This window comes from Nerophis lumbriciformis, linkage group LG11, assembly GCF_033978685.3.
Source record: "Nerophis lumbriciformis linkage group LG11, RoL_Nlum_v2.1, whole genome shotgun sequence".
NCBI classification, from domain to species: Eukaryota; Metazoa; Chordata; class Actinopteri; order Syngnathiformes; family Syngnathidae; genus Nerophis; species Nerophis lumbriciformis.
The window spans coordinates 15596784-15624078 of record NC_084558.2 but is presented as its reverse complement, the minus strand read 5'-3'; the positions used below and the strand labels follow the sequence as shown (position 1 = coordinate 15624078).

Below are 27295 nucleotides of genomic sequence, written 5' to 3'. Positions count from 1 at the left end.
CAAATCCCAACTCTAATTTGGCAAAAGTTTCATGGGCGAAACCTAGATACTAAGCTCTACTGCTCATCCCACAAATGCATGTTCATTACAAATGTGGCACCATTTAAAAGGGTAATAAACACGCTTTCCAACGTTATAAGATTTATTGCTAAAAAACATTGTTGCAACAAAGACATAATTCACCAAACACAAATGTCTTTACTTTATGTGCTATGTTTATGTGTGTTGCTTCATGGGTGGCAGTTGATGACTATAAAAACTATGACATAAAAGAGGGTAAGGAAGTGCCTTGTAGATAATTGTTTACCGAAACACAAACACATCAGGTAGGCCTGAATTACCCTCTTATATAGGCTACTACAGTCTGTATTGAAATAAAAATGTACATTGAATTACGAACCACTTATTGAATGAGGTTTGCAATTGGAAACGTTTGTATTTGGTAACAAACTTCCCCAGAAGAACATATGGACAATTGGTTCCATCCCGACAGAGGTCCTTATTTTACTAAAGTTGTTTGCATCTGTGTACACTTTGAACACACTATAGACCAGGTCTATTCCACCACATACTGAAGACGGCCGCAGTTTCAAGAGTCCAAGGGCTCGGGGGCCAGACAAATGTGGTTGTTTCGTCAGGAAGTGCCTCCGCAGGTTATATTCCTTTGAGATTTAATTTACTTAATTACAGATTACTTAATTACAAAGTAAACATATGGGTTTTCACACTGCATTGTCAATAAATTATGTATTCTACCCTCGCTGCTCAATTCCAGCATGTGCAGCTTGTTGACACTATGAAGCAACAGAAGCCCCAGAAGTATTGTTGGGGATTGATGTTCCTTTTTTTGAATAATTTCCCTTCCTCAGTTTTATTTCTTTACACTTCTTCCTTCATTTAGGATAGTAAGACTGAAAATATAGACATAAAATAAAAATTACACAAGTATATCGTCTATTGTGTATTTTACATAAATAAGATCCATTGTGTATTTCACATGAATAAAATAGAAGGTTTGGTGTTAATACATCCACACAACAACATATGTTTACGCATATAGAAATTAAACAACATCCACATCAAACAATGCACACAATGTACCGGTATGTGACTCATCACAATTAATTCTAAGGTGTAGCGTTATCCGCCTCTACTGGTCAAATTTATCGCTACATGTAATAAACGAGTTCTGATCGCCAAGAGTAATTCTTAGACAAAAAAACAACACAACCACGAATACAAAAGACAACACAAAGTCAGCAATTTCAATACAAAACCAACTAACTCTATTTATGCACAATATCTACTTACAAAGATTTGACTAAGATTTGTGATGAAGCTTACACGTGTGCATTTCTACCATCGTTACTTCTTGTCGAGAACACTGTGTCCGTTGCATAAAAAGGTCCGACAGGAAACACTGACTTGAGCACTTGCAAATAAATATACTTTGTTGTCCAGTCGTTGTTAAAAGTCAGATTTCCGCAAATAATCTTTTTATTTTATTTTTTTCAGGATTGAATACGTAGTCTTCTTCTACTCACCACACTGCTGCTTCATGGTGACACGTTCCTCGCTGTTTCCCCCTGTGGTGTGGCGGGAGTACTACATCTATAAGCAACCCTAGATTAAATGGTTTCATAAAGCCTATTTAGTGATGTTCGGTGGGCCAAATGGAAGGCTTTGGCAGGCCGGATTTGGCCCGCGGGCTGCCAGTTGAATAGGCCTGCTGTACACCTACATACAGTAACTTTAAAAAGTAAATGGTTCAAGCCGTAAACCTGCTCACTTTAACTTCATGTAAACTGCAGCAGTAGGTGCAATCACTCCACACACAGGCCCACTTCATGTTATGTGTCTCCTTTAAACTAGTTCCTGTCAGGCTTGTCCCTGACAGTTTGACTATGTTTTAGTTTTTTCTCTGTTTGTCTTAGTTTCCTGTCAGCGCTTTTATTTTGTCTTCATTTCCTGAGTGTCTCCCTGAGTGCTGCTTCCCCTCAGCTGTGGCTGATTGGCACCTGGCCACACCTGGTGTCAATCAGCCAGCTACTATTTAAACCTGCCTTCTCCTCCAGTCATTGCTGGATCATTGTCGTTACTACCTGTCGTGTCGTTGTTTGCTGTATGCTGTCGTTAAGCTATTCCCTGGATCCTGACTCCTGTTCCTGCTTCCTGTTTTCTGGTTCGTGTTTTCATTTTCTTATTTTTGAACATTAAAAACATGTTTTCTTGTACCAAGCCTGCTGCCATCTCTGCATCTTGGGGTTCGTCAACTACAAACTCTGACAGTTCCCCTTGCAACCTGTGTTAACTAGGAACATGTATAATACAATTTGCGTGTGGCACTACGGGCCACTGCTTTATCTGGGAAGGAGCTCAACACAACACTTGAAATGTCCTTCATCTTTGATAAAAAGGTAATATAACATGCTACAGTAGGTTGATGTTCAAATTTCCATGGTTTGTGAACACACCTTGCTGTGTGTGTGGCGGGCAATGAGGAAGTTGCCTTGAGTGAAGAGAAGAGGGTGTGCAAGTTTATATGAAGTGAGGTGAATTATATTTATATAGCGCTTTTCTCTAGTGACTCATAGCACTTTTACATAGTGAAACACAATATCTAAGTTACATTTAAACCAGTGTGGGTGGCACTGGGAGCAGGTGGGTAAAGTGTTTTGCCCAAGGACACAACGGCAGTGACTACGATGGCGGAAGCGGGGATCGAACCTGGAACCCTCAAGTTGCTGGCACGGCCACTCTACCAACCGAGCTATACCGCCCCACAATTTATGACGTTGGACCTCAAGACTGCTGTTGGCGAGTTAAAGTCAGCAATAAAGATTGAAAAGAGCATCAGACCGTTGAGATGTTAAACTATCACCTGCTGCCTCCCCCTCTGTCACTGACAAGAGCTCCTTTACCACTGCTGGGTGACGCTGGCAGACCCTGCACAAAAATGCTGCCAGAAAATTCTAGAGAAAACAATTGAATCCGGAGTTTTGTGTGCGGAATCATTTTGTTTGGTCGATTATTCATGAAAAAAGGACATAATCACGCTTTTAAATAGGATTACAAAAATACCTGTAGTGTTTTTGGTGTCTTGCCAGATTTTGTATCTTGTAGTAATACATAATTAGTATAACTGCTGAAGAAGATCATAGTTTGATTGTCAAAGATGTTTGGTAATGTAATCTGTGACATTTCTACCTGAATAAATGCTTATCATATTCTGTTCACTTCATGTTTAATGGTCTTCATATTATTGCATGACAATGTCTTAATATTCTTTATTTATTAATAAATTGTAATATTCATAGTGTTAAACAGTCTGTAACTGAGGAGTATCAACCACAACATGTTATAAAATAATTTACACAATATTTCGGCCAACCAGAAAAAATCCCCCCAGGCACATATTACTCAACTGATTTACTAGCATTTATCAAAGCAAGATCTTAATGTAAAACAATTAAGACATTTTTTATTTTGTTAATGTAACTAAACCAGATGTAAAGCATAGCACTTTTATTTTGAAGCCGTAAAAGTGTGATTGGTTTGAAAAAGGTCCCAGCGATGAGGTGGCGACTTGTCCAAGATGTACACCGCCTTCGGCCCGAGTGCAGCTGGGATAGGCTCCAGCATCCCCCGCGATCCCGAAAGGGACAAGCGGTAGAAAATACTGGTGATGAATGGTTTGATAAGGTGTCTTGACATGTTTTGAAGACCGACCTGACTTTTTGCAATAAAAAAAATCAATTTTTGACTTCCTGCTTACTTTGCGGAACTTTAGCAAGTCGCAGGGCTTTGTGTCTGTGCTTTGTGTTTGTGTCAAGCCAAAGCCCCGCTCTCCACCCACCAAGACAAAGACTGTGAATGACTGAAAAGAGATCTCACTGCGTTCAGTTAATTCCACTGTTAAATAAATGCGGTCAAGTGCGGAGAATGATGCACGGACTGAGACAGCTTTCTTCCTGTTTGAAGTGAGAGACAAAAAAACAAGAGGCTCAATAGTCCTGTCACACAAATGCCGGTGATGGCGAAAAAAACAAAAAAAACAACCTCAACCTCTTGCATTTAAGTTATCGCACTAACTAAAATGTTGATGTCGATTCAATGTCGATTAATCATGCAGCCTTCGTGGAAAGGAAATGGGGGACCTCTGGCTCAGTGAAAGATGCTCATGCTCAGTTCATTCGGAAAGAGACTGATGGAAGAGAGGAGAAATATGGCCATTTTAGCATTGCCAATGTTTCCATTCGAGTTAAAAAAGGCTAGTTGAAGCAAGCATTTACAACGTTTGAAACTAGTGTAATAGTGTGTGCCCGTAACTGCAGCTGTGACTTTAAAAATGCAGACAGAACATTGCCAATAAATCCGTCCAAGGCCCAACCCAAACAAGGCTAAAAGGAGAACTAAAGCGCAAATGGTGCCTGATGCAATCTCCAAATCAATGGGAATATTTAAAAAAAAATGGATTGGTAAGTGCTGAAGTCTTTCTATTTTATGTGCCAGTGTTTTCTGTGTTTGTGTAGATGAAAAAAGACTGTTCTGTGTTTACTTCTTGCAACTTTTGGTGGGCATTTGTTCAGTTATTTTTATTGGGTTTACTGACTGGATCTTTGTTTCATGTGCTGTATAAATAACATCTGGGTACTGTATTATTAAAATATGGTTATAAGAAACTCACCTTCACTATCACATCACACCGATCACGGTTGTCCAATCTAAATTTGCTGGTGTTTAAATGCTTGCGATGGGTCTTGCTGATAGGGGTTAAAGCAACACCGCGGCCACCACACCTGCTCGTCTCGCAAACGCGCTTTGCATGACGTGCACAAAAATCATGGAGTTGCGACGCATCGGACATTTTCTAGCATCCAACATCAAACAACTCTTCCCTCAACCACGAGTCCATGACCATCATTACTCGCCTGCGATGCCGAGAAGCTCGCAAGCCAAATAAAGTTTGTGAACATTGCTCCAAAGTAGGGCTGGGTGATATATCGATATACTCGATATATCGCGGGTTTGTCTTTGTGTGATATAGAAAATGACTATATCGTGATATTCGAGTATACGTTCTCACACAGTTGCTTTTAGCTGCAGGCATTACACTGCAGGCATTTCTCACTCTTTCTTGTCTCTCCTTCTCACAGAGACTTAAACAAGTGCACCTTCTTACATACGTCACATACGTAAACACCCTCGCTGAGCAGAGAGGTAGCAGCATGGCTAAAGTTAGCTGTGGTGCGAGAGAAAGAAGGTGCAAATCTGGTAACAAATGAAGGAAGAATTAATTCCTAAGAAAAACAGCACGGGGTCCATCGTCTGGCGGTGGTTTGGCTTCAAGTGGGAATATGTCGAACAGACAACCGTAATTTGTCAAGTGTGGGGCGAAAGCGTTGCTACAAAAAGTAGCATTACTGCTAATATGTAGCATCATTTGAAAAGTCACCCGCTAGAGAATGAAGTGTTTGAAACTTCGCATGTCAACATCTCCGTTCGGTGCCACACCAACAAAATGCTGAGGCAACCATTTCCACATCAACACCGTATGAAAAAAAAATGTCCACAACATAAGGAGATAACGTCCGCCGGAACCTACCACATAGTGAAGGACATACACAATTTGATTTCCTATTATGCAGCTCATTTTTATTTGACAGTTATTGAAATATTTTGTGTGACATCATGCACAGAAGTGCACTGTATTTGTTTAAACTATTGTAGTGGCGTTCTGTACAAAAAGTGCACTTTAATTTAGTGTTGTTTTGATTTGTTATCTTAGCGTCATCATTCACAAAAGTGCACTAATCTCTGACAATCTTGCACGTTCTGTTTTGGAAATGACATGAATGTTTGTGCCACTGCTTAATAACTGTTTAATAAATACAGTTTTAGTAAATTGACTTAGTTGTGATTTCCCTCTCTGCATGAAAGTTTAAAATGAGCATATATTAATGCAGTATGAACAAGAATGTTTTAATGTAGACACATAGAATCATCATACTGCTGTGATTATATGCATCAAGTGTTAATTCAAGGCTAAGGCAAAATATCGAGATATATATCGTGTATCGCGATATGACCTAAAAATATTGAGATATTAAAAAAAGGCCATATCGCCCAGCCCTACTCCAAAGTATGGATGTTGTGTTAATTTATATATACAAAAGTAAACATTGACATGGGCAAAGGCAGTAATATATGACAAAACAAAGTGGCAGCTAAAGAAAGACTTCCCTGTTTATCCTCTCTTTTATCACATAGGAAAAACTCGGCAGGTGAACAGCTAATTTTACTACTTCCAGCACTGATGTAAGCTGACTTACGTCCTATAAGTGATGAACAAATATACTATAGTATTAGAATATAGTGATCATTAACAGCTATCTTCAACAGCAGGGGTGCCCAAAGTGCGGCACAGGGGCCATCTGTGGCCCATGACTTGTTTGTCCTTGGCCCTAGGCACATTACAAAAAAAACAAGCAACATTTGGGAACACAGCAAGAAGCAGAATGATAAATAAAACTAAAATGTTGACATCAGCTAATAATACAAAGCTTTGACAAAAAAACAACAACAACATAAAATGTTATATATTTATATATATATATATATATATATATATATATATATATATATATATATATATATATATATATATATATATATATATATAAACAGGCCTGTAGAGATGAAATAGTCTTGTGATTTTTTTTCCCACACATACATATATATATATATATATATATATATATATATATATATATATATATATATATATATATATATATATATATGTATGTGTGGGAAAAAAAATCACAAGACTATTTCATCTCTATTTCATTTCATCTCATTTTTTTTTTTTTCCCACACATACATATATTGCGCTCTACTACGGTATCGAGCACTATTTTTTGGATAACCTTATTAAGACATATATATATATATATATAAAACAATACTTGCCAACCTTGAGACCTCCGATTTCGGGAGGTGGGGGTGGGGGGCGTGGTCGGGGGTGGGGTGGGGCGTGGTTGGGGCGGAGGGCGTGGTTGGGGGCGTGGTTAAGAGGGGAGGAGTATATTTACAGCTAGAATTCACCAACTCGAGTATTTCATACATATATATATATATATATATATATATATATACATATATATATATGTATGGAATACTCGAGTTATATATATATATATATATATATATATATATATATATATATATATGTATATATATATATATATATATATATATATATATATATATATATATATACAGTATATATATATACATATATATGTATGAAATACTTGACTTTCAGTGAATTCAAGCTATATATATATATTTATTTATTTTATTATATATGTAAATAAAAGAAATACTTGAATTTCAGTGTTCATTTATTTACACATATACACACATAACACTCATCTACTCACTGTTGTACTTGAAAGTACAATGCAATACAATTCCGGGGCAATGGCACCTATCAAATACACAGTAAGGAAAACACAGTTGTTCTACTAACTGTACTGTGTGTTATGAGAGTAGAGTATGTGTGTGTGTGGCCCTTTAATAGGTGACAGCATGTGAGGTGAGTGACGTCAGTGAGTGTGTGGGCGAGAGAAGAGAGGGAGCGGTAGCGTGAGTGCGGGGAGAGACTAGTTGGTTTTGTGTTGGATTGGCTGTGTGCAAGCAATCAATAAAGCAAGATTTGCAACTAATCGCTGGACTCATCATTCACCCTAAAGTCGTCCGCTGTGGAGACCCACTGCCGGGTAAGGTGAAGGGTGTTGCCCCGAGCATACATCGGCCCTGAAGAAGTGTCTCCCTGCGCTCTTCGACTACGGTCTCGTTCTTCTGCTTCGTCTCCTTGTGTGCGCACACTGGACTCAGGTCCGCATGGAGCTGGAGGGGGCGTGGCCTCCAGCTCCAGCTGAATTCCAGGAGATTTTCGGGAGAAAATTTCTTCCGGGAGGTTTTTGGGAGAGGCGCTGAATTTCGGGAGTCTCCCGGAAAATCCGGGAGGGTTGGCAAGTATGTATATAACATAGTTGGCGCAGGGGTAGATCTTGCTTTGTTTTTTTGCTGACACTGGGGATCTTGGGCTGGAAAAAGGTTGGTGACCTCTGGTATAGACTATGGTGACTACGGTGTGTCGCTAGGAAGTAGAAAGTGAAGAAAAGTTGAGCCTTGCTTTACGTTGAGCGTTTTCTATTAGGCATACTTGCTTTGTTGGCATGGAAATATGTCGCTTTGAAGCCTGACAATGCAAGTTTGTGTCGACTAATGCCATTTAGAAGTCATCTGTATATATGTTGTATATATTTATTTGTATTTTTTTGTTCTGACTGGTCTAGCACTTACTTGGCACTCTGTTGATAGCTCTTAGCGGCCGCAAGACACGTACTGTCCTCACTGCGGAGAAGCTGACATTCTGAAGGTTGAGGGAATACTCCAACATCCTGCAAGATACACAAGGAAGGAATCAACATGAGTCAATTTCAGTCACAGAATGTGCCGAAGTGCCAATTCACAACAGAAGTTACCTCATGGCATTTTTCATTCAAACATGAAAGAAATCCAAATGATCCCAATATGAATAAACACTTTGGCGTTGAAAGAAAGGAAAAACTCTAAGAATGAAACCTCGAACGAAACCGAGTCTCGGAACTGTCTCATTCCACCAACATTGCAATATGTTACAGTATACTCTTATATAGCAGGGCTGCTACGCTCATTTTTTCTATGTCTTGACTATAATTAAAATAGCGAACGATTTAAATGGACACTTATTAGAAATAAGAACGTGGTGCACTTGATGAGTTGGTTCACACAGAAATCAGCGGTATCGTGTCCCGTTGGTCGGCATCACTAACGGGTTCACCTGTAATAAAAACGTGGAACCTGATTGTTTTCTTTTTTCAACTATAGAAATGTTGCGTTCAGTAAATATTGGGAAAGTAGTAATTGATGCTCTAATGAGGCAAATCCCATCTAATTTCTTGTCTTTAGAGACAAATGTCATGCATGTGTTCTGGCAAAGAATATGCTTTGATTCCTGAGCTCAATGGAGCGCGACCACAGTGCATGTGTTTGCGCTTGTACATGGAGCGCGGCACACACGCAATGTTTGCGGGCCTGATAAACATGCGTGTATTCACACGCACACTTGCAAAATCAACTTCAAAAGCAGAGGGGAATGCACGTGCATACCCAGTGGGTGTTGTTGAAAGGGGAGAGGAGAAACGTGGCGTCAGCAGCGCACGAAAGAGCAACATGAGATGAGTCTGGCTGGTGACTCCGAGACTCCTCGTAGTCTTTGCAGCAGCTCCTTGGAGGCTCCAAGGTGGGTGATGGGAAGTTAGAAGGACAAAGCTGAAGATCATTGAGGAATGTTTTTCTTGTGTCCTGATCAGACTTTGTCACTGTGTCTTCCCGCACTTCGGAGCATATGTCGAGCACATGTGCGGCTTAAAGGGTTGTGCGGAGAAGGAATTCCCTTCTTACACACACTCCAAGTCTGTCTTTCTCACACATTTAGAACGCATGCAAGCTGGGGGCGTGTGTGCACGCACTAGACAGCCCTGAATAAAACGTATGAATGTGTGGCTCCTTGTCAAGCAGTACCTGGATTTACTACACAAATGCAGAGTTAACTTCTTGTTTTGTCTGAATCAGGTACATTTTTTCACTTTTAAAAATTGGTCGGTGGTATCATTTGTGTCGCATTTAGGTCAACGTTCAAAAGATACCGTGACACTTTGAAAAAACACTAAAACATTGAAACAACTCACAAGTTCATCAAACCCATCTGTCCAGTGAGGAGTCACGTAACAATTACACATACCAATAATCAAAGAGCAAAACCTCTTGGTGGATTTTAGTTTGGATAATAAAAGCAGGGTTTCTTGGCACCATCCAAACCTAAATCTACCAATCCACATTGGAATCTCTGAACAAGTAACGTTAAAGTTTGATACAACCTTTGTTTTACTATTAAGTCAATAAAAAGTAGGGTAGGGTATTGGCAAAGACTTCACAATACGATATGTACCACGATACAATGCGTATCACAATACAATACAGTAATGCAATACTGTATTTAGTTTTGCCGATATATTGTGATATTCTGCATCATTCACTGGTACATTTAAAACACAGCCTTAAATACAAGTTGTATTTACAGTATGTACACTAGATTTAGGTAATAAGTGAAACCACTCCAGCTACATATTTCAAATAAATCATTGTTATTTATTTCAATTGTACATACAATGAATGAGGTGTCTTGGCACTTACATTTAACAAAAATGTTCTCTACTTTTTAACCGATTATTTCTTGTACTGCCTTGCTCACCTCTGACTCCGCACAGCAAGGCAGCAGTACAGCAACTTTGCTGAGCACAGGTGCCAAAGTCATAATTGTGTTACAATCAGCTCAAAACATGAACAAGTCCCAATTAAAATCAACGTCAAACATCACTGTTATGTTATTAGATACAAGATTGTGATATATATATTGTCTTATAGATTTTTTTTGCAACCACTAATTTACAATATCAGTAGTAATAGGCCTACTTTGATAACAAACTATGGTTGTTTTGTATTTATCGGACTGATAATTATCGGACCGATCTAAGGAATTATGATGTCACACCGATTATTCAGCTAACATAAAAAAAAAACTTTGATAAACGATAAATGAAAAAAATACGCCAATGAGGCAATATTACCTGTGTTGTGGGTTTGGGTGAACAAATCAAGTGCCCCTACCTCGTGGGAGGTCGCAATCCCCTGAGCTCACCGGAACATTGAAAACAAACATGATCATGCAGGACTTCTTTACTCATTCAGAGGAAAACATTCCGCATGCCACCTGCACCAAATGCCCTGCAAACACTCTGTTGGGAGGGTAAAAAACACCAGGCTTCAAACACACATCAAACCTCACCAACCACTAGAAATGTCGCCAGCACCACCACGATGGTGCCCCGAAAACCCATGAAGACGCCTGAGCCGCCAAAAAAGCTGGCTAAAGCCACCACAAAGAAAGACCTGGGGCAGTTTCCGCCGCCGCTGTCGCCGAAAAGCCCACCAGAGACAACCCGAGGGCGATCTGTGATCTCATCATGGAAACGACCAATCCCCACCATCGCTGAAAAGTTAAAGTTAAAGTTAAAGTCCCAATGATTGTCACACACACACTAGGTGTGGTGAAATTTGTCCTCTGCATTTGACCCATCCCCTTGATCACCCCCTGGGAGGTGAAGGGAGCAGTGGGCAGCAGCGGTGCTGCGCCCGGGAATCATTTTTGGTGATTTAACCCCCAATTCCAACCCTTGATGCTGAGTGCCAAGCAGGGACGTAATGGGTCCCATTTTTATAGTCTTTGGTATGACTCGGCCGGGGTTTGAACTCACAACCTACCGATCTCAGGGCGGACACTCTAACCACTAGGCCACTGTCCCTTGTCAGCCAGCAAACCACTTGCACACAGGGTTTGTACTTCCGAGCCACAGTTATGTAATTGCCACACTCCTGCATACACTGATGGATGGAAATAAGGACTAAGGTTGTCCCAATACTTTCTCCACTTCCTATACGACATCGATATCAGAGCTTTGAGTATTCATCGATACCAATATTAATTGTTATTACTTGTGTTTTGGCAACACCTAGTGGTCACAATAATTAATTGTTAAACTCAGTAAGCTGCATGATCCAGACACGTTTGTAACTGGATACTTTCTAATACGCTTCTGCCTTTAGACTCCAAAATTGATCAAATAAGGCAGTGTTTCTCAATTATTTTCTGTTAAGACTCCCATAGGAAGAAGAAAACATGTAGTGCCCTCTACTCTCCTTGGCGACTATAAATAGTATAATTTGTCAATAAAATTGTCATACTTTAAGTACACTTCTGTATAACATTGTATCTTTATTAATATTAAAGAAGAACTATAGATCAACTTACAACAAATAATAACTTTATTAACATTGTGTTTTAGTCTGTAAGAGAAAATATTTAAAGCGTGTCAATTTGCCTAAAAAAAGTATCCTTAAACATATTTTGACGAACTTAGGGTTGTACGGTATACCGGTATTAGCATATTACCGCGATACTAATGAATCACATTCGGTACTATACCACCTCTGAAGAGTACCGGACCAAGTACAGGAGCGATACTACTATGAATACATCAATATTTTTTGACATCACAACATCTTCTTTCGATTTTTTAAAATGTAAATTATGTTTATAAAGCCAGGAAATATGTCCCTGGACACATGAGGACTTTGAATATGACCAATGTATGATCCTGTAACTACTTGGTATCCGATTGATACCTAAATGTGTGGAATCATCCAAAACTAATGGAAATTATCAAACAACAGAAGAATAAGTGAATATTAAATTTGACTAGAAGTGTAGATAGAACATGTTAAAAAAGAAAGTAAGCAGATATTAACAGTACATGAACAAGTAGATTAATATTTTCTTTTCTACCACTTGTCCTTAATAAGTTTGATAAAATAATAGAATGGAAAATGACACAATATGTTACTGCATACGTCAGCAGACTAATTAGGAGCCTTTGTTTGATTACTTACTAAAAAAAGACAAGTTGTCTTGTATATTCACAATTTTATTTTAGGACAAACTTGCAATAAGAAACATATGTTTAATGTATACCGTAAGATGTTTTGTTAAAATAAAGCCAATAATGCAATTTTTTGTGGTCCCCATTATTTAGAAAAGTACTGAAAAGTACCGAAAATTATCAAAATAATTTTGGTACCGGTACCGAAATATCGGTATCGGTACAACACTAGACGAATATGAACCATTTTATACTGAAAAATGGAATTCAATTAAATAAATAATATTAAATATACATTTCAAATGTATATCTGAAAATATAATTGTCATTAACTAAGGAGGTCAATATATAAAACACTTTAACACTTTAACCCCCCCCCCCCCCCCCCCATCTCCCGAATTCGGAGGTCTCAAGGTTGACAAGTATGCGGTGTGGGTCGGAAGGCGTGAACAAGTCAGTTAGTGTAGGCTGCCTTCAGCTGTACTCGGCCTGCTAGTTAGCGGTTTTATACGGAAATAATAAAAAAAAAATAAAAAAAAGAGGAATTCAGCTAAACAGCGGACAACTGGGATGCCTGATTTATGGGCGTGTGATGTTAGCCCTAGCATAGTAGTGATGTCATATTTGTTTAGGACAAATCTGCAGGTTAAGTTTGTCAAATCCACCTTTGTTTGAGTCTTTCTTACCTCCAAGTGTTCAAGAGCATATTTCTGTTGAGAATAGCTAGATGCAAGAGCCCAATTAAACTGGCTCTGCACTGATGTGGAGAACCAGCGGCTTTCCTAACTCCAGTATTTGATGATGAGCAAGCCCCTCACCCTATCTCCAAAGGTGTGCCCCACTCATATCCAGTTTCTGCAATCTTGTCTTTCTGGTCAATCGTAATTAACATAGATGAAGGTGGAATGCAATTCAGCAGTTTGTTGATCACATGCTCCATTCCTTCATCGCTTGTGAACCCTAAAGAGATCAGTACTTAAACAGATACAGTTTGGAAAGTCCATGTCAAAGCAAGTTTTAATGTATTTCAAACGTGCTACGTTTCTGTGATTTTTCACATTCGCAAAAGAGTATGTCTCTAAAAACATAAAATTAAATTAAACCCTTTTTTTTCTTTTAACAGTTGTATTTTTAGGACACTTACTGCCTTTTTAATGATAGCCAGATGATGTTTGGTGTTCATGACTACATTTGAACATCTCCAGTCATCAGTGTGTTCAACAAATAATGGGGATGACAGAAAGTTGTGTGCAAGTTCATGTTGATTATGCTGAAAAAAAGGGGGGAGTGCGATGAGGGAGGCCAGGCAAGCCCGACAATGAAGTAGTTTGCGTGCAGAGAATTCCCAAATTCAGCCCAAGAAGCAGTTCCACACACAGAGTTGAGGTTGAGGATAAAAGGCGAGGTTTTGCATCTTGTCATTCATACTAATTGGATACTTATGCACAAGTCTTAATGTCGAGAGATCCTAGCAAGGACAAACTCAGCACATTGTAATGAGATGCAAATAAATCATGCAATGAAAGGTGCTGGCAGACATGCGGCGTGCACTAAACAGACACTCTCTTTCTCTTAATGCAGATGGTGAACACGTGCTACCATGGCACGGCACAACAACAAACGCAATTGTGCATACACATGCTAACATAAAACAAGAAGTAACATGGTGACACAGGATAGACAAAGTGCAGGTCAGACATACCAGATATCCCATGTCATACTCAAGCTCTCCTGTCTTGTCCTCAGTTCACATTTAGTTCAAGTTTTCTTTGCATCATTTCTAACTCATACTTGTAAACCATCATCTGAGCAATAAAGAAGACAGCTAAAGCAAGTCAATCGATAAAAAAAATGCAATACTGTAGTGTCCAATGTTTTCAAACATTTCCAAAGTTACCCAATCGACAATTTATGAACATTTTTTTCCATGAATGTGTTAATTAAAATGCCAGTAAAGCACTCTTTTAAATTGAAAATATAAAATTAATTGCAGCCAATTCGTGATATTGACACAATGATGACAAAACAAAAGCGGATGTTTCCGTGTGACTGATACAGATTACCAGATGAGATATTTTTTTGACGAGTGTAGCTGCACGCTAAGACCACTCAATGTTTATTTGAAGACATGATGTAATAACTTGTTTGTTCGTGTTCAGCATTGGCCTCTATTGCTTCAGACCATTCCTTTGTTGGTTTAAAAACGAGATTTAGTTAAATGCACTTAAATTGTTTCTTTAAACAAATGAATGATATTCAAAATGTAAGACAGCCACGGAACAAACAAAACAACGGATATGAAAGAAAGGTGTACACTTCTGAATTAGTTTTATTTCCAATCATCATCCTGCTTCATGACCTCACGAGACTTTGGATCTGGGAGCAATTTAGGATATCCCAGCTAACTTTGAGTGAGAGGCTGGACTGGCCACCAGTCAATCACAACAAGATTAGACAGTCAGAAAGTGGCTTGAATGGTCTGTAAAACATAATTTATGCAAAATTTTGAGCAAAGAACAATCGTTAGATGTCATGTAGACCAGTGGTCCCCAACCACCGGTCCAGGGACCGGCACCGGTCAGTGACGCATTCGCTACCGGGCCGCACAGAGACATTAAATAATTTATAACCGACCGCATTTTCTCCTACTTAACTTTCACCAGACCCACCATACACACCAATAAGCTTGTTCATAGATGTCTTATAAAACTCCTAATAGGAAGTCGCCATTTGCTATACTTGTTACATCTTTGTTACATGGGACAATGCACATTAATAAACACATAACATGTAAAGGTGCCAAATCGTGGCCAAAAGCTAGGTTGCATCCGCAGTCCGCGGCAGGTTGATGACCTAAGATCAGGGCAGATCAGGAACAAAGTTACCATAGGAGTTAAAGTGCATTAGGCAGATGGAGAAGTGTTAAATTGTTGCATATAATAATTGTGCTGGAAAAATACACATATCCTTTGGCCTAGTAAGTTAAAGTGCAAGTATTATTGCAAATCGTCCTAATACATAAGTAGTTAGCAATAACAGACGTATTTACGCATGGAAAATTGGACCAAAAAAGCTAACATTAGTGTATCTAAGTATGAAATATTGCACAAAATATGAATACATAACTTTTAGAATGGAAATAGTAATCCAAAGAAATCTATTGGAACTAATGGCAAGTATTTCTAGCTGTCTTATATATCCATGCTCTTGTCCTTGAATGTGATGTATCACCTATAACCCAGCAGATACTGAAGCTAAAACAAAGCCTACTACTAGCAAAAATGAGCAAAATACAAAAGTCTATGGAGAGCTTTTCTGCAAAGGGAGAAGGCCAGGGGCTCCCACTAATTGAATGTTATGGTGAGTTTTTTCATGTATTCATTTTTCATGCACTTATTTGCTTTATCTATCCGCCAAACATGGAAGGCCGGTCTATGAAAATAATGCCTACATTAAACCGGTCCCTGGTGCAAAAAAGGTGGGAGACCACTGATGTAGACCACAAAGAAGAGTTTTAAATGAAGAAAAACATTCTACTTCTTTCGGGGCTGATTAAGAAAATGCAATCGATTCGTTTTGGTGTCTGCAGATTTTTTAAACTTGTAAGATGCATCTTAATATGTTCTTGCATGCGTTTCTGGATCATTCCAGATCATACTTGCTAACCCTCCCGGATTTTCCGGGAGACTCCCAAAATACAGCGCCTCTCCCGAAAACCTCCCGGGACAAATTTTCTCCCGAAAATCTCCCGAAATTCCGACGGCGCTGGAGGCCTCACCCCTCCAGCTCCATGCGGACCTGAGAGAGGACAGCTTGTATTCACGTCCGCTTTCCCACAAAATAAACAGCGTGCCTGCCCAATCACGTTATAACTGTAGAATGATCGGGGGCGAGTTATTGGTTTCTTATGTGGGTTTATTGTTAGGCAGTTTCATTAACGTCCTCCCAGCGCGGTAACAACACACAACAACAACAGTCACGTTTTCGTCTACCGAAAAGCAGTCAGTCTGCCGTAAACAGCAATGTTGTGACACTCTTAAACAGGACAATACTGCCATCTACTGTACATGCATATGTGACAATAACATCTAGGGCTTTTAGAGAGTGCAGTGCACAACTGCGCACACAACAAGGAGACAAAGCAGAAGAACGAAGAAGATACAGCCGTGGCGACGCCGACGACGAGTAAGATGAAGAAATACGCTTGTAAGTTCCAAGCCGCAGCTGCGATTGGACCTGGATAGCCTCCGGGAAGAAGTAGTGGAGTACTAAGTGCTTGGCAGTGAAGCTCTTCCTCAGGAAGCAAAGATTGACTGGTTTTGGGCCATGCTAGGGAGAGATGGAAGATTCCAGACTCTAGTCTAGTGCATTTGATGAAAGCACTTTTGTGCGTACCACACAGCAATGCATCATCAGAGAGGGTGTTCAGCATGGTTAGAAAAATAGTGACAGAGAATAGAACAAGGATGGACAATTCAACCCTTAACTCAACAATGAGTAGATGAGTGTTATGTGTGTGTATATGTGTAAATAAATGAACACTGAAATTCAAGTATTTCTTTTATTTATATATATATATATATATATATATATATATATATATATATATATATATATATATATATATATATATATATATATATATATATATATATATATGTATAATAAAATAAATATATATATATATATATATATATATATATATATATATATATATATATATATATATATATATATATATATATATATATATATATATAGCTAGAATTCACTGAAAGTCAAGTATTTCTTATATATATATATATATATATATATATATATATATATATATATATATATGAAATACTTGACTTGGTGAATTCTAGCTGTAAATATACTCCTCCCCTCTTAACCACGCCCCCAACTACGCACCCCACCCCACCCCCGACCACGCCCCCCACCTCCCGTTATCGGAGGTCTCAAGGTTGGCAAGTACGTTCCAGATGCACGATCACCACACCGGCATCTGCCAGAACACACATTTTTCGTAACTTCTGCGCTGCTTTTTGGTGCTTTTTTGTGGACTTTTGGATTTGCGTCAGGGGAACCTTTTGGCCATGGCCATGTTTGCCCCAGAGACCAGCTGCTAGCCCTCTGCCTCACCCGAGTCCACGTGTAGAGACCTGAGGAGATGCGTTGAACGTCGGGGTGGACAAACTACACAGAGCCCTGGCTGAATGAAACACTTTGATCTTTGACAAAGAGCGACCTGACCTCATGGCTCAGCCATCGACAAATCTGGTCTCCCAGGAAAGTTTAAAGCCTGGATGTACCAACACGGAGTCTTGCCTAGAATACTCTGGCCTCTTTTAATCTACGAGGTACCAATGACAACGGTTGAGGTACTAGAGAAGACCATCAGCCAGTACCTAAGGAGATGGCTGGGGCTCCCTCGGTCCTTAAGCAGCATTGCTCTTTATGGCCATTCCACCAAGCTGCAGCTCCCTCTCAGGGGACTGTCGGAGGAATTCAAGGTCACCCGCTCCAGAGAGGTAATGATGTACAGGGACTCCGCAGATGTCAAGGTAGCCTCGGCAGGAATCGTTGTTAAGACCGGGAGGAAGTGGCAGGCACAAGAAGCCGTAAGCAGAGCAGAGGCGCGGCTGAGGCACAAAACCTTGTTGGGTACTGTGGCAAGGGGGAGGGCAGGCCTCGGCAGCTTTCCAAAGCCACGTTGGGACCGGGCCCGTGGCAAGGAGAAGCGCCAACTGGTCCAAGAGGAGATCCGTGCAGAGGTGGAGGAAGAACGTTGCTGCCGGATGGTCAGCATGTCCAAACAAGGGGCGTGGACAAGGTGGGAGCATGCAGAACCTCGAAAACTCACCTGGGCAGAGCTCTGGAGAGCTGAACCTCTGCGCACAAAATTCCTCATACAGTCTGTGTACGATGTCCTCCCATGCCCCGCCAACCTGCACATCTGGGGCCTAGCAGACACTCCGGAGTGCAAACTGTGCCAGAGGAGGGGCACCTTGGAGCACATCCTGAGCTGTTGCCCAAAGGCACTAGGGGAGGGGCGGTATCGCTGGCGCCATGACCAAGTTTTAAAAGCCCTGGCGGATTCTATCTGCGCAGCGATACAAAACAGCAAGTCCCAGGCCGCCCCGAAGCAGTCAATCACCTTCATCAGAGCAGGACAGAAGGCAAGCTGTCAGCCCAACTTCTCAGGAGGGCTCCTGGCCACCGCTCGTGACTGGCAGCTCCATGTTGACCTGGGAAGGCAACTCAAGTTCCCGGCCAATATCGCTACCACGTCACTCCGCCCAGACATGGTGTTAACATCGGAGTCAACCAAGCAAGTGGTGCTACTGGAGCTGACTGTCCCCTGGGAGGAGCGAATTGACGAAGCAAATGAGCGTAAGAGGGTCAAATACACTGAGCTCACTGTAGAGTGTTGGAGTAACGGCTGGAGAGCCCGCTGTGAACCAGTCGAAATTGGGTGCAGGGGTTTTGCTGGTCACTCACTACAGCGTGTGTTCAGAATCCTTGGCATTAGAGGACTGCAGTCGAGAAAAGCCACCAAGAACATCCTAGAGGCCGCAGAAAAGGCCTCCCGGTGGCTGTGGATCCGTAGGGGGGATCCGTGGTGCGCTACTTGGACACAGGCCGGGGTCTGATCACCCCCGGCTGGGTCGCCCGGGCGAGGGTGTCTGATGATTAAAGACCCGAAACACCCTATGACCCCGGGTTTATCACTGATGACGTGTCCAAGCATCACCGTGAGGTGTATTCAAGTTCTATATATATATATATATATATATATATATATATATATATATATGTGTATAATAAAATAAATAAATATATATATATATATATATATATAGCTAGAATTCACTGAAAGTTAAGTATTTCTTATATATATATATATATGTATATATATATATATACATATATATATATATATATATATATATATATATATATATATATATATATATATGAAATACTTGACTTGGTGGATTCTAGCTGTAAATATACTCCTCCCCTCTTAACCACGCCCCCAACTACGCACCCCGCCCCACCCCCGACCACGCCCCCCCACACCCCCACCTCCCGTTATCGGAGGTCTCAAGGTTGGCAAGTACGTTCCAGATGCACGATCACCACACCGGCATCTGCCAGAACACACATTTTTCGTAACTTCTGCGCTGCTTTTTGGTGCTTTTTTGTGGACTTTTGGATTTGCGTCAGGGGAACCTTTTGGCCATGGCCATGTTTGCCCCAGAGACCAGCTGCTAGCCCTCTGCCTCACCCGAGTCCACGTGTAGAGACCTGAGGAGATGCGTTGAACGTCGGGGTGGACAAACTACACAGAGCCCTGGCTGAATGAAACACTTTGATCTTTGTAGATGGATTCTCGCTCATCCGCCCGAACGGGACATTTGCCGAGAGCTAGTAGGCAGTCTAGCTTTGTTGGGTCTGTTCCGTGTCTCTGGTCGTGCAGCCCCCCCCACCTCAGCAGACAATGGCGCGTGGGTGTTAAAATGGTGTTTTTGTATTGTTGTTTGTCTATGCATCGTATCTACGCAATGTGTATAATTCATTGCATATTTTTTTTGTTTTTTCATAGTGTTTTACTTTTGTAGCTGTATGCAGAAATGGTGACGCTAAAGTGGCAACTGGTTAAATCAGCTGTGTGCTCCTTTGATGTCTTTTATGTTTTTTGTGTTCTTTAATGTTTCCTTCTTGTTTTCATTTGTTTTTGACATTATATTTTGGACATTTTATGTCTGCACTGCATTTTATGTCTGCACTGCAACTTATTGACAATTCACAGTGTCCAGCTTGCCTAATATGCATGTTGTTTGGACTGTGGGATGAAACCAGAGTAAACCCAAGCAATGAGCATTTTTCTGTGAGGGAGGCGTGCTCACTGCATGCACATAGTTGCTGTTGGATTGATTAAACAGCATTTTAATTTTAGCTACACATCCCGTCTTCATTTTTGTCATGTTTATACCAGTTTGGAAATCACCAGTCTGTCCGTCTGTGTAATGGTCCTTTAGTCACACATTCATTCGGTTTGTCTCCGTAAGTAAGCAAGATGGGCCTCAGCAAAGGGATAGTAGGAAATCCTTATTTCTTATTATGTGTTTTTGGAGTGTAGTCATTAATGTGGCACATGTATATATGCACTTCTATATGACATGTTTGTAAATGTAGAACATTTCATAGAGTTCTTGCATTGGGTCCTTTTTAATTTGGTTTTGGTTGTTATGTGTGACTGTATGCACCACATAAGAACTAAAATGCATGGTATGTACAGTTCAGGTTAAATCATGGAGAAATGTTTTTAAAAAAACACAATAATGTGAAAGTAAGTGCCCGTAGAGTCATTTAGCATAAGTGGAATAGTGAATAACCACAGGGAAAAGACAGATGGTGTGTGTTCATGCTGAATCTGATTGAAAGCCTCTCATCAGCAACACTTTCAACTATCAACCCACTCTCATGCTTATCTGCTTGTATTACCCACCATTATGTTGAAAGGCTCTACAGGAGAGTGACATTGTTTCATATTTAACTACCTGACCCAGTGCAAAAAGTCAGTGGTCACAGCTGTAACTTGAAGTGAATAAATAGTAATAGTAATAGAGCACTGTGCTGCAACACTTTTTTTTCTGTTTTTTTTTTTTGTTTCATCGCCAATCAAGATGTAATTACAGTTGTGTATCATTCAGAGCTGTTAATTGGCTTTAGACCTGAGTGAATGTCCACAAAGTAAGAATTCTTGATTATAAATAGAATATTTTCTTAGTTAAAGTATAAAAAAAAAGGTCTACAAACTTCTGAATACACTTGTTTATATATATTAGAGCCTTCTAGACACAAAATACCAACCCTACAGTAGACATAATAAGAGAAATTGAGCCATACAGGCTATGATCTACAAAATTTCTGCACGTATCAAAAAAAATGTGTCAACCTGAAAGCACATGTAAAGATGATGTACTAAACTGGTATGCAAAGGATTGCGTCTCCGATATGTCTATCTTCATGTACACGCAGAATATATGCATATTGAGAGAATGTGCACAATACTGGAAAGAGTAGATACATATATATAATCATTTAGTGCTCACCAGAGGTGGGACCAAGTCATTGTTTTGCAAGTCACAAGTAAGTCTCAAGTCTTTGCCCTCAAGTCCGAGTCAAGTCCCGAGTCAAGACAGGCAAGCCCCGAGTCAAGTCCAAAGTCAAGACTGGAAAGTCTCAAGTCAAGTCCTAAGTCCTGCATTTTGAGTTTCGAGTCCTTTCAAGTCCTTTTAACCACAGACTAATATATTAACACAGATTGTGTATGCTTTTCAAACGCTGTATTTATTTATTAAAACAAGTGCATTTTAAATTGCAGGAAAGAAAATTGTCCTGACATTGCACTTTTTAATAGCACTATTAACCAGTCATTTTAAACATTAACTCATTCCTTTACAGAACAAACACATTGAAAAATAAAGTGCAAATGTACTTATTTGTACAAAAGTGTTAACATTGAAAAAACATGACATATACGTGAACATAACAAAAAAGTTGTACGTTTTATATGTCAGGGCCCTATGCTGCATTGCATTTGCAAAAGACCAAATTAGCCAAGAGTCTGTCAGTCATTTGTGCACGATGGGGGCGTAGTATGATGCCACCATGGCTGAAAACTCGCTCCACTGGAGCACTGGAGGCAGGCACTGCCAAGACTCTCATGGCCACTCGGAACAGTGAAGGAAGAGTCTTCATGTTCAATGCCCAGAACAAAAGGGGGGAGAGAGTTGTTTTGGGTTGGTGCACTACTTGTAAGTGTATCTTGTGTTTTTTATGTTGATTTAATAAAAAAAAAAAAAAAAAAAAAAAAAAGATTTCTTGTGCGGCCCGATACCAATCGATCCACGGACCAGTACCGGGCCGCGGCCCGGTGGTTGGGGACCACTGAGGTAAACAACCAACAGTATGTCAGAAAGCTAGCTAAAACGGTACACATATTCATAATATAGTATACATTTTAACTGACCTTTATTTTACTATTTTTGTCTTTTTTTAGGTGGCTAAAATACGCGGTGCTGCTGACCGCCGTCTAAAGTTACGTGTGATATATTGACTAACGTAACCCTGCTTAAAAAAAATCACTGAACAAAAAGTATGAATAAGGTAGTGAACTGCAACAGATTCCCGTGTTTGCAATAACGTTATAACGTTAGCAGTGAGTTTACAGCCTCACTGATTTAACTACACAGCAAATAAAAGTCACGTTACTTAGCCAATAAACGTTATCTTACATTCAAAACTTACCGTTCTTTGTGCAACTTCAAATGCCGGACGAAGTTGGTAGTTGTTGCCTCTCCATCAGTAATTTTCGAACCGCATGTGTTGCATACTGCAAACCGTTTTGTGTTGACCACCTCGTAATTTTTATACCCAAACAAAAATATTTTAGGTATCATTTTTTGTTCACTGGCGTGTGGTTTGGACATGTCTTCTTCGTTGGTTGTCCTGCAATTTGATTGGATGAATGCTGTGTGATGAAAACAAAGTAGATCTAATTTGATTGGCTGTTGTACTGAGACCACACCAGCTGACACACGCAACGCTGATAGACAAGTACACAATGAAAAATACGGAGCGCTCCCGAATAACTTTTTCATCTTTGGGTTTTGGGGAAAGTAGCAAGTCATGTCAAGTCATGTCAATTCAAAAGGCTCAAGTCCAAGTGAAGTCACAAGTCATTGATGTTAAAGTCTAAGTCGAGTTGCAAGTCTTTTTACATTTTGTCAAGTCGAGTCTAAAGTCATCAAATTCATGACTCGAGTCTGACTCGAGTCCAAGTCATGTGACTCGAGTCCACACCTCTGGTGCTCACAATGTAATTTATCAAGACTGAAAATGTTTTCCGCCGCTGTTAAGGGTCTATATTTAGCACGCTTAGGAAATAGGTCTCAAACTTGCACGGTTACGCACAATTGGCTGTGACAAAGGAGGCGAAGACAGACAATGGAGAGAGAATCCTCCGTCCATGTGCATGTCAACATATTTGGACTGTCAGAAATAGAACATTTTTAGACATATCTATATTCATCAATGACATTTCATAATTGTATTGTTCCTGGATGACTTAAGGGACTGATTAAAAGACATTCAATTGATTTGTTGTTATAGTGTCTGCTCTCGTTTTTTTATATATGTGAAATTTGCTTGAATCTGCATACTTGAGTAATATTACCGTAGGCCGTAGTAAAATGCAAAACAGACAGGAACTGTGATAAGACGTTTTAATAAATACATTTTGTAAGTGAAGCAGCAAAATTCGAAGCGTGAAATGGCAAAGAACAACTGTATAATAATAAGGGACGCCTAACATGGAACAGTATACATAGACTAAACAAAGACCACATAGTTTGTTATAGATACAGTACATAGGCTATACATTGATTATGTACTCAAAAATATAAACATGCTCTCTAAGTGCATTTTCCTTTGAATATCTTTTTTTTTATGTTAGCACTTGCTGCACAGCTGTAAGACTATGCTAATGTCTTAACACACGTTTCCTCCCTGCAACATGTCCACTGAAGTGTCTACCATGTGTGTTGATCACATTACCTTTGGTTTAAAGTGTGTTTCGTACCGAAATGGCCCAGGCATAACGGCACTTACCGTATTTTTCGGACTATAAGTCGCAGTTTTTTTCATAGTTTGGCCGGGGGTGCGACTTATACTAAGGAGCGACTTATGTGTGAAATTATGAACACATTACCGTAAAATATCAAATAATATTATTTAGCTCATTCACGTAAGAGACTAGAAGTATAAGATTTCATGGGATTTAGCGATTAGGAGTGACAGATTGTTTGGTGAACGTATAGCATGTTCTATATGTTATAGTTATTTGAATGACTCTTACCATAATATGTTACGTTAACATACCAGGCACGTTCTCAGTTGGTTATTTATGCCTCATATAACGTACACTTATCCAGCCTGTTGTTCACTATTCTTTATTTATTTTAAATTGCCTTTCAAATGTCTATTCTTGGTGTTGGGTTTTATCAAATACATTTCCCCAAAAAATGCGACTTATACTCCAGTGCGACTTATATATGTTTTTTTCCTTCTTTATTATTCATTTTCGGCAGGTGCGACTTATACTCCGGTGCGACTTAAACTCCGAAAAATTCGGTACTTGCTAAGGGATAAACCGTATACAGTAGTTCTTCTTAATTTCCTTCTAAAAACTGTGATGCTTGATATTGTCAAGGCAAGACTACGTAGTCTACTAAAATGTCACTGGAGGTCAAATAAACGAGGTGCTATCACGGATAATCTACAGCCTTTCTGATGACCCCTTGTACTCGAAAGACAATTCTGCTAATGGAGGGGATAGTGGGATAAGTAAATGCAGCAGTCCTGCCCTGACATTGTCTTTGTGTGGCCGACATAGTGAGGGAGGGGGTCGGTGGTTGGCAATGGACACTTTGTTTAACGGCTATCATCGATGTTGTATCCTTGTCGGTGTCCTTTCTCTCTCTTTTTCTCCAGATCACTTGTTCACACATTCTCAGTGTCTCCTAAAGAGAAACTCACCATTGTATGGACATCATAATGATATCAACGTGATTACCGTATTTTACGGACTATAAGCTGCTACTTTTTTTCCCCAAGCTTTGAACCCTGCGGTTTATACAAAGGTGTGGCTAATCCAAGGATTTCTATTTACGAACGGCTAAATTATGGAACGGATTAAGCAAAGAGATCAAACATTGTACTAGAGTGACCCAATTTTTACCTGCTCAGTGGCCTTGTGGCTAGATTGTCCGTCCTGAGACTGAAAGGTTGTGAGTTCAAACCCCGGCCAAGTCATACAAAAGACTATAAAAATGGGACACATTACCTCCCTGCTTGGCACTCAGCATCAAGGGTTGGAATTGGGGGTTAAATCACCAAATGATTCCCCGAGTGCGGCCACCGCTGCTGCTCACTGCTCCCCTTTACCTCCCAGGGGGTGAACATGGGGATGGGTCAAATGCAGAGGATAATTTCACCACACCTAATGTGTGTGTGACTATCGTTGGGACTTTAACTTTAACTTTAAGAATCCTGTTAAACATAAATCATATTCATCACATAAAGGCTAAATAAAGACATCAATTACTTATCTGTTTTGTTTGATCAGCCGTTTTACTGCCGTTTAACAGGCAATGTTTGCAAACAATTAAGGTATGTAAACAAACATTTATAAAATATGTTAATACCTCATTTCGCAACGTACTTGTATATATATCTGCGGTTTATGGTCCAGTGCGGCTAAATGATAAAAACATCTTCTAAAAATTAGTGGGTGTTGCTTATATACCGTATAGTCTGGAAATACGGTAAATTAATATTGAAAAAGGAACATTAAATGGATTTTTCAAAGTCTTTTGCATCAGTGCAGTGCAATCTGCAGTTAACTCAATGGATGTCTGTCTTTTTGACCATCTTCTGTTTGTCTTCAATGTCCATTGGAAATCAGATCGCATTTGTGACACACCACAACACAGACGGCACTATGTACTGACATATCTGAATGGTTTGCTGTGGGTGTGAGTACATACACGTGACATGGAATACCAACACGGCAGTGTGAACAGTCGATACATGGAGATGCAACCTTTAGCCACTGAACCATCACACCACTGTAGACAGAACCTATGGGCTCTATTCCCCAATGTGCTTAAAATAAAAAAAAAAGCTGTGCAATTGTGTGCTCCTTGACTCCATACTTGCCAACCCTCCCGGATTTTCCGGGAGACTCCCGAAATTCAGCGCCTCTCCCGAAAACCTCCCGGGACAAATTTTCTCCCGCAACTCTCCCGAAATTCAGGCGGACTCAGGTCCATGCGGACCTGAGTCCGCTAACCCCCAATATAAACAGCGTGCCTGCCCAATCACGTAATAACTGTAGAATGATGGAGGGCGAGTTCTTGGTTTCTTATGTGGGTTTATTGTTAGGCAGTTTCATTAACATCCTCCCAGCGCGGCAACAACACACAACAGCAGTCACGTTTTTGTCTACCGTAAAGCAGTTTGTCTGCCATAAACAGCAATGCTGTGACACTCTTAAACAGGACAATACTGCCATCTAGTGCATTTGATGGAAACACTTTTGTGCTTGCCACACAGCAATGCATCATCAGAGAGGATGTTCAGCATGGTTCGAAAAATAGTGACAGAATAGAACAAGGATGGACAATTCAACCCTTAACTCAACAATGAGTAGATGAGTGTTATGTGTGTGTATATGTATATATATAATGAACACTGAAATTCAAGTATTTATTTTATATATATATATATATATATATATATATATATATGAAATACTTGACTTAGTATTTCGTCAAGCATTTCTTATATATATTTATATATATATATATATATATATATATATATATATATATATATATATGTATATATATATATATTTAATAAAATAAATATATATTTATAGCTAGAATTCACTGAATGTCAAGTATTTCTTATATATATATATATATATATATATATATATATATATATAGGAAATACTTGACTTGGTGAATTCTAGCTGTAAATATACTCCTCCCCGCTTAACCACGCCCCCAACCACGCCCCCCCCCCACTTCCCGAAATCGGAGGTC

The 27295-nt window shown here is 39.7% G+C and overlaps 1 protein-coding gene across 1 annotated transcript in view; it reads right to left on the bottom strand.

Moving 5' to 3' along the window:
• cacna1g (calcium channel, voltage-dependent, T type, alpha 1G subunit) overlaps positions 1-27295 on the bottom strand; it is a 329783-nt gene that overhangs the window by 248677 nt on the left and 53811 nt on the right. The window contains exon 3 of the mRNA XM_061967247.2: positions 8374-8471. Coding sequence (XP_061823231.2) covers positions 8374-8471 — 98 coding nt within the window. The remainder of the gene's footprint in view (positions 1-8373; positions 8472-27295) is intronic.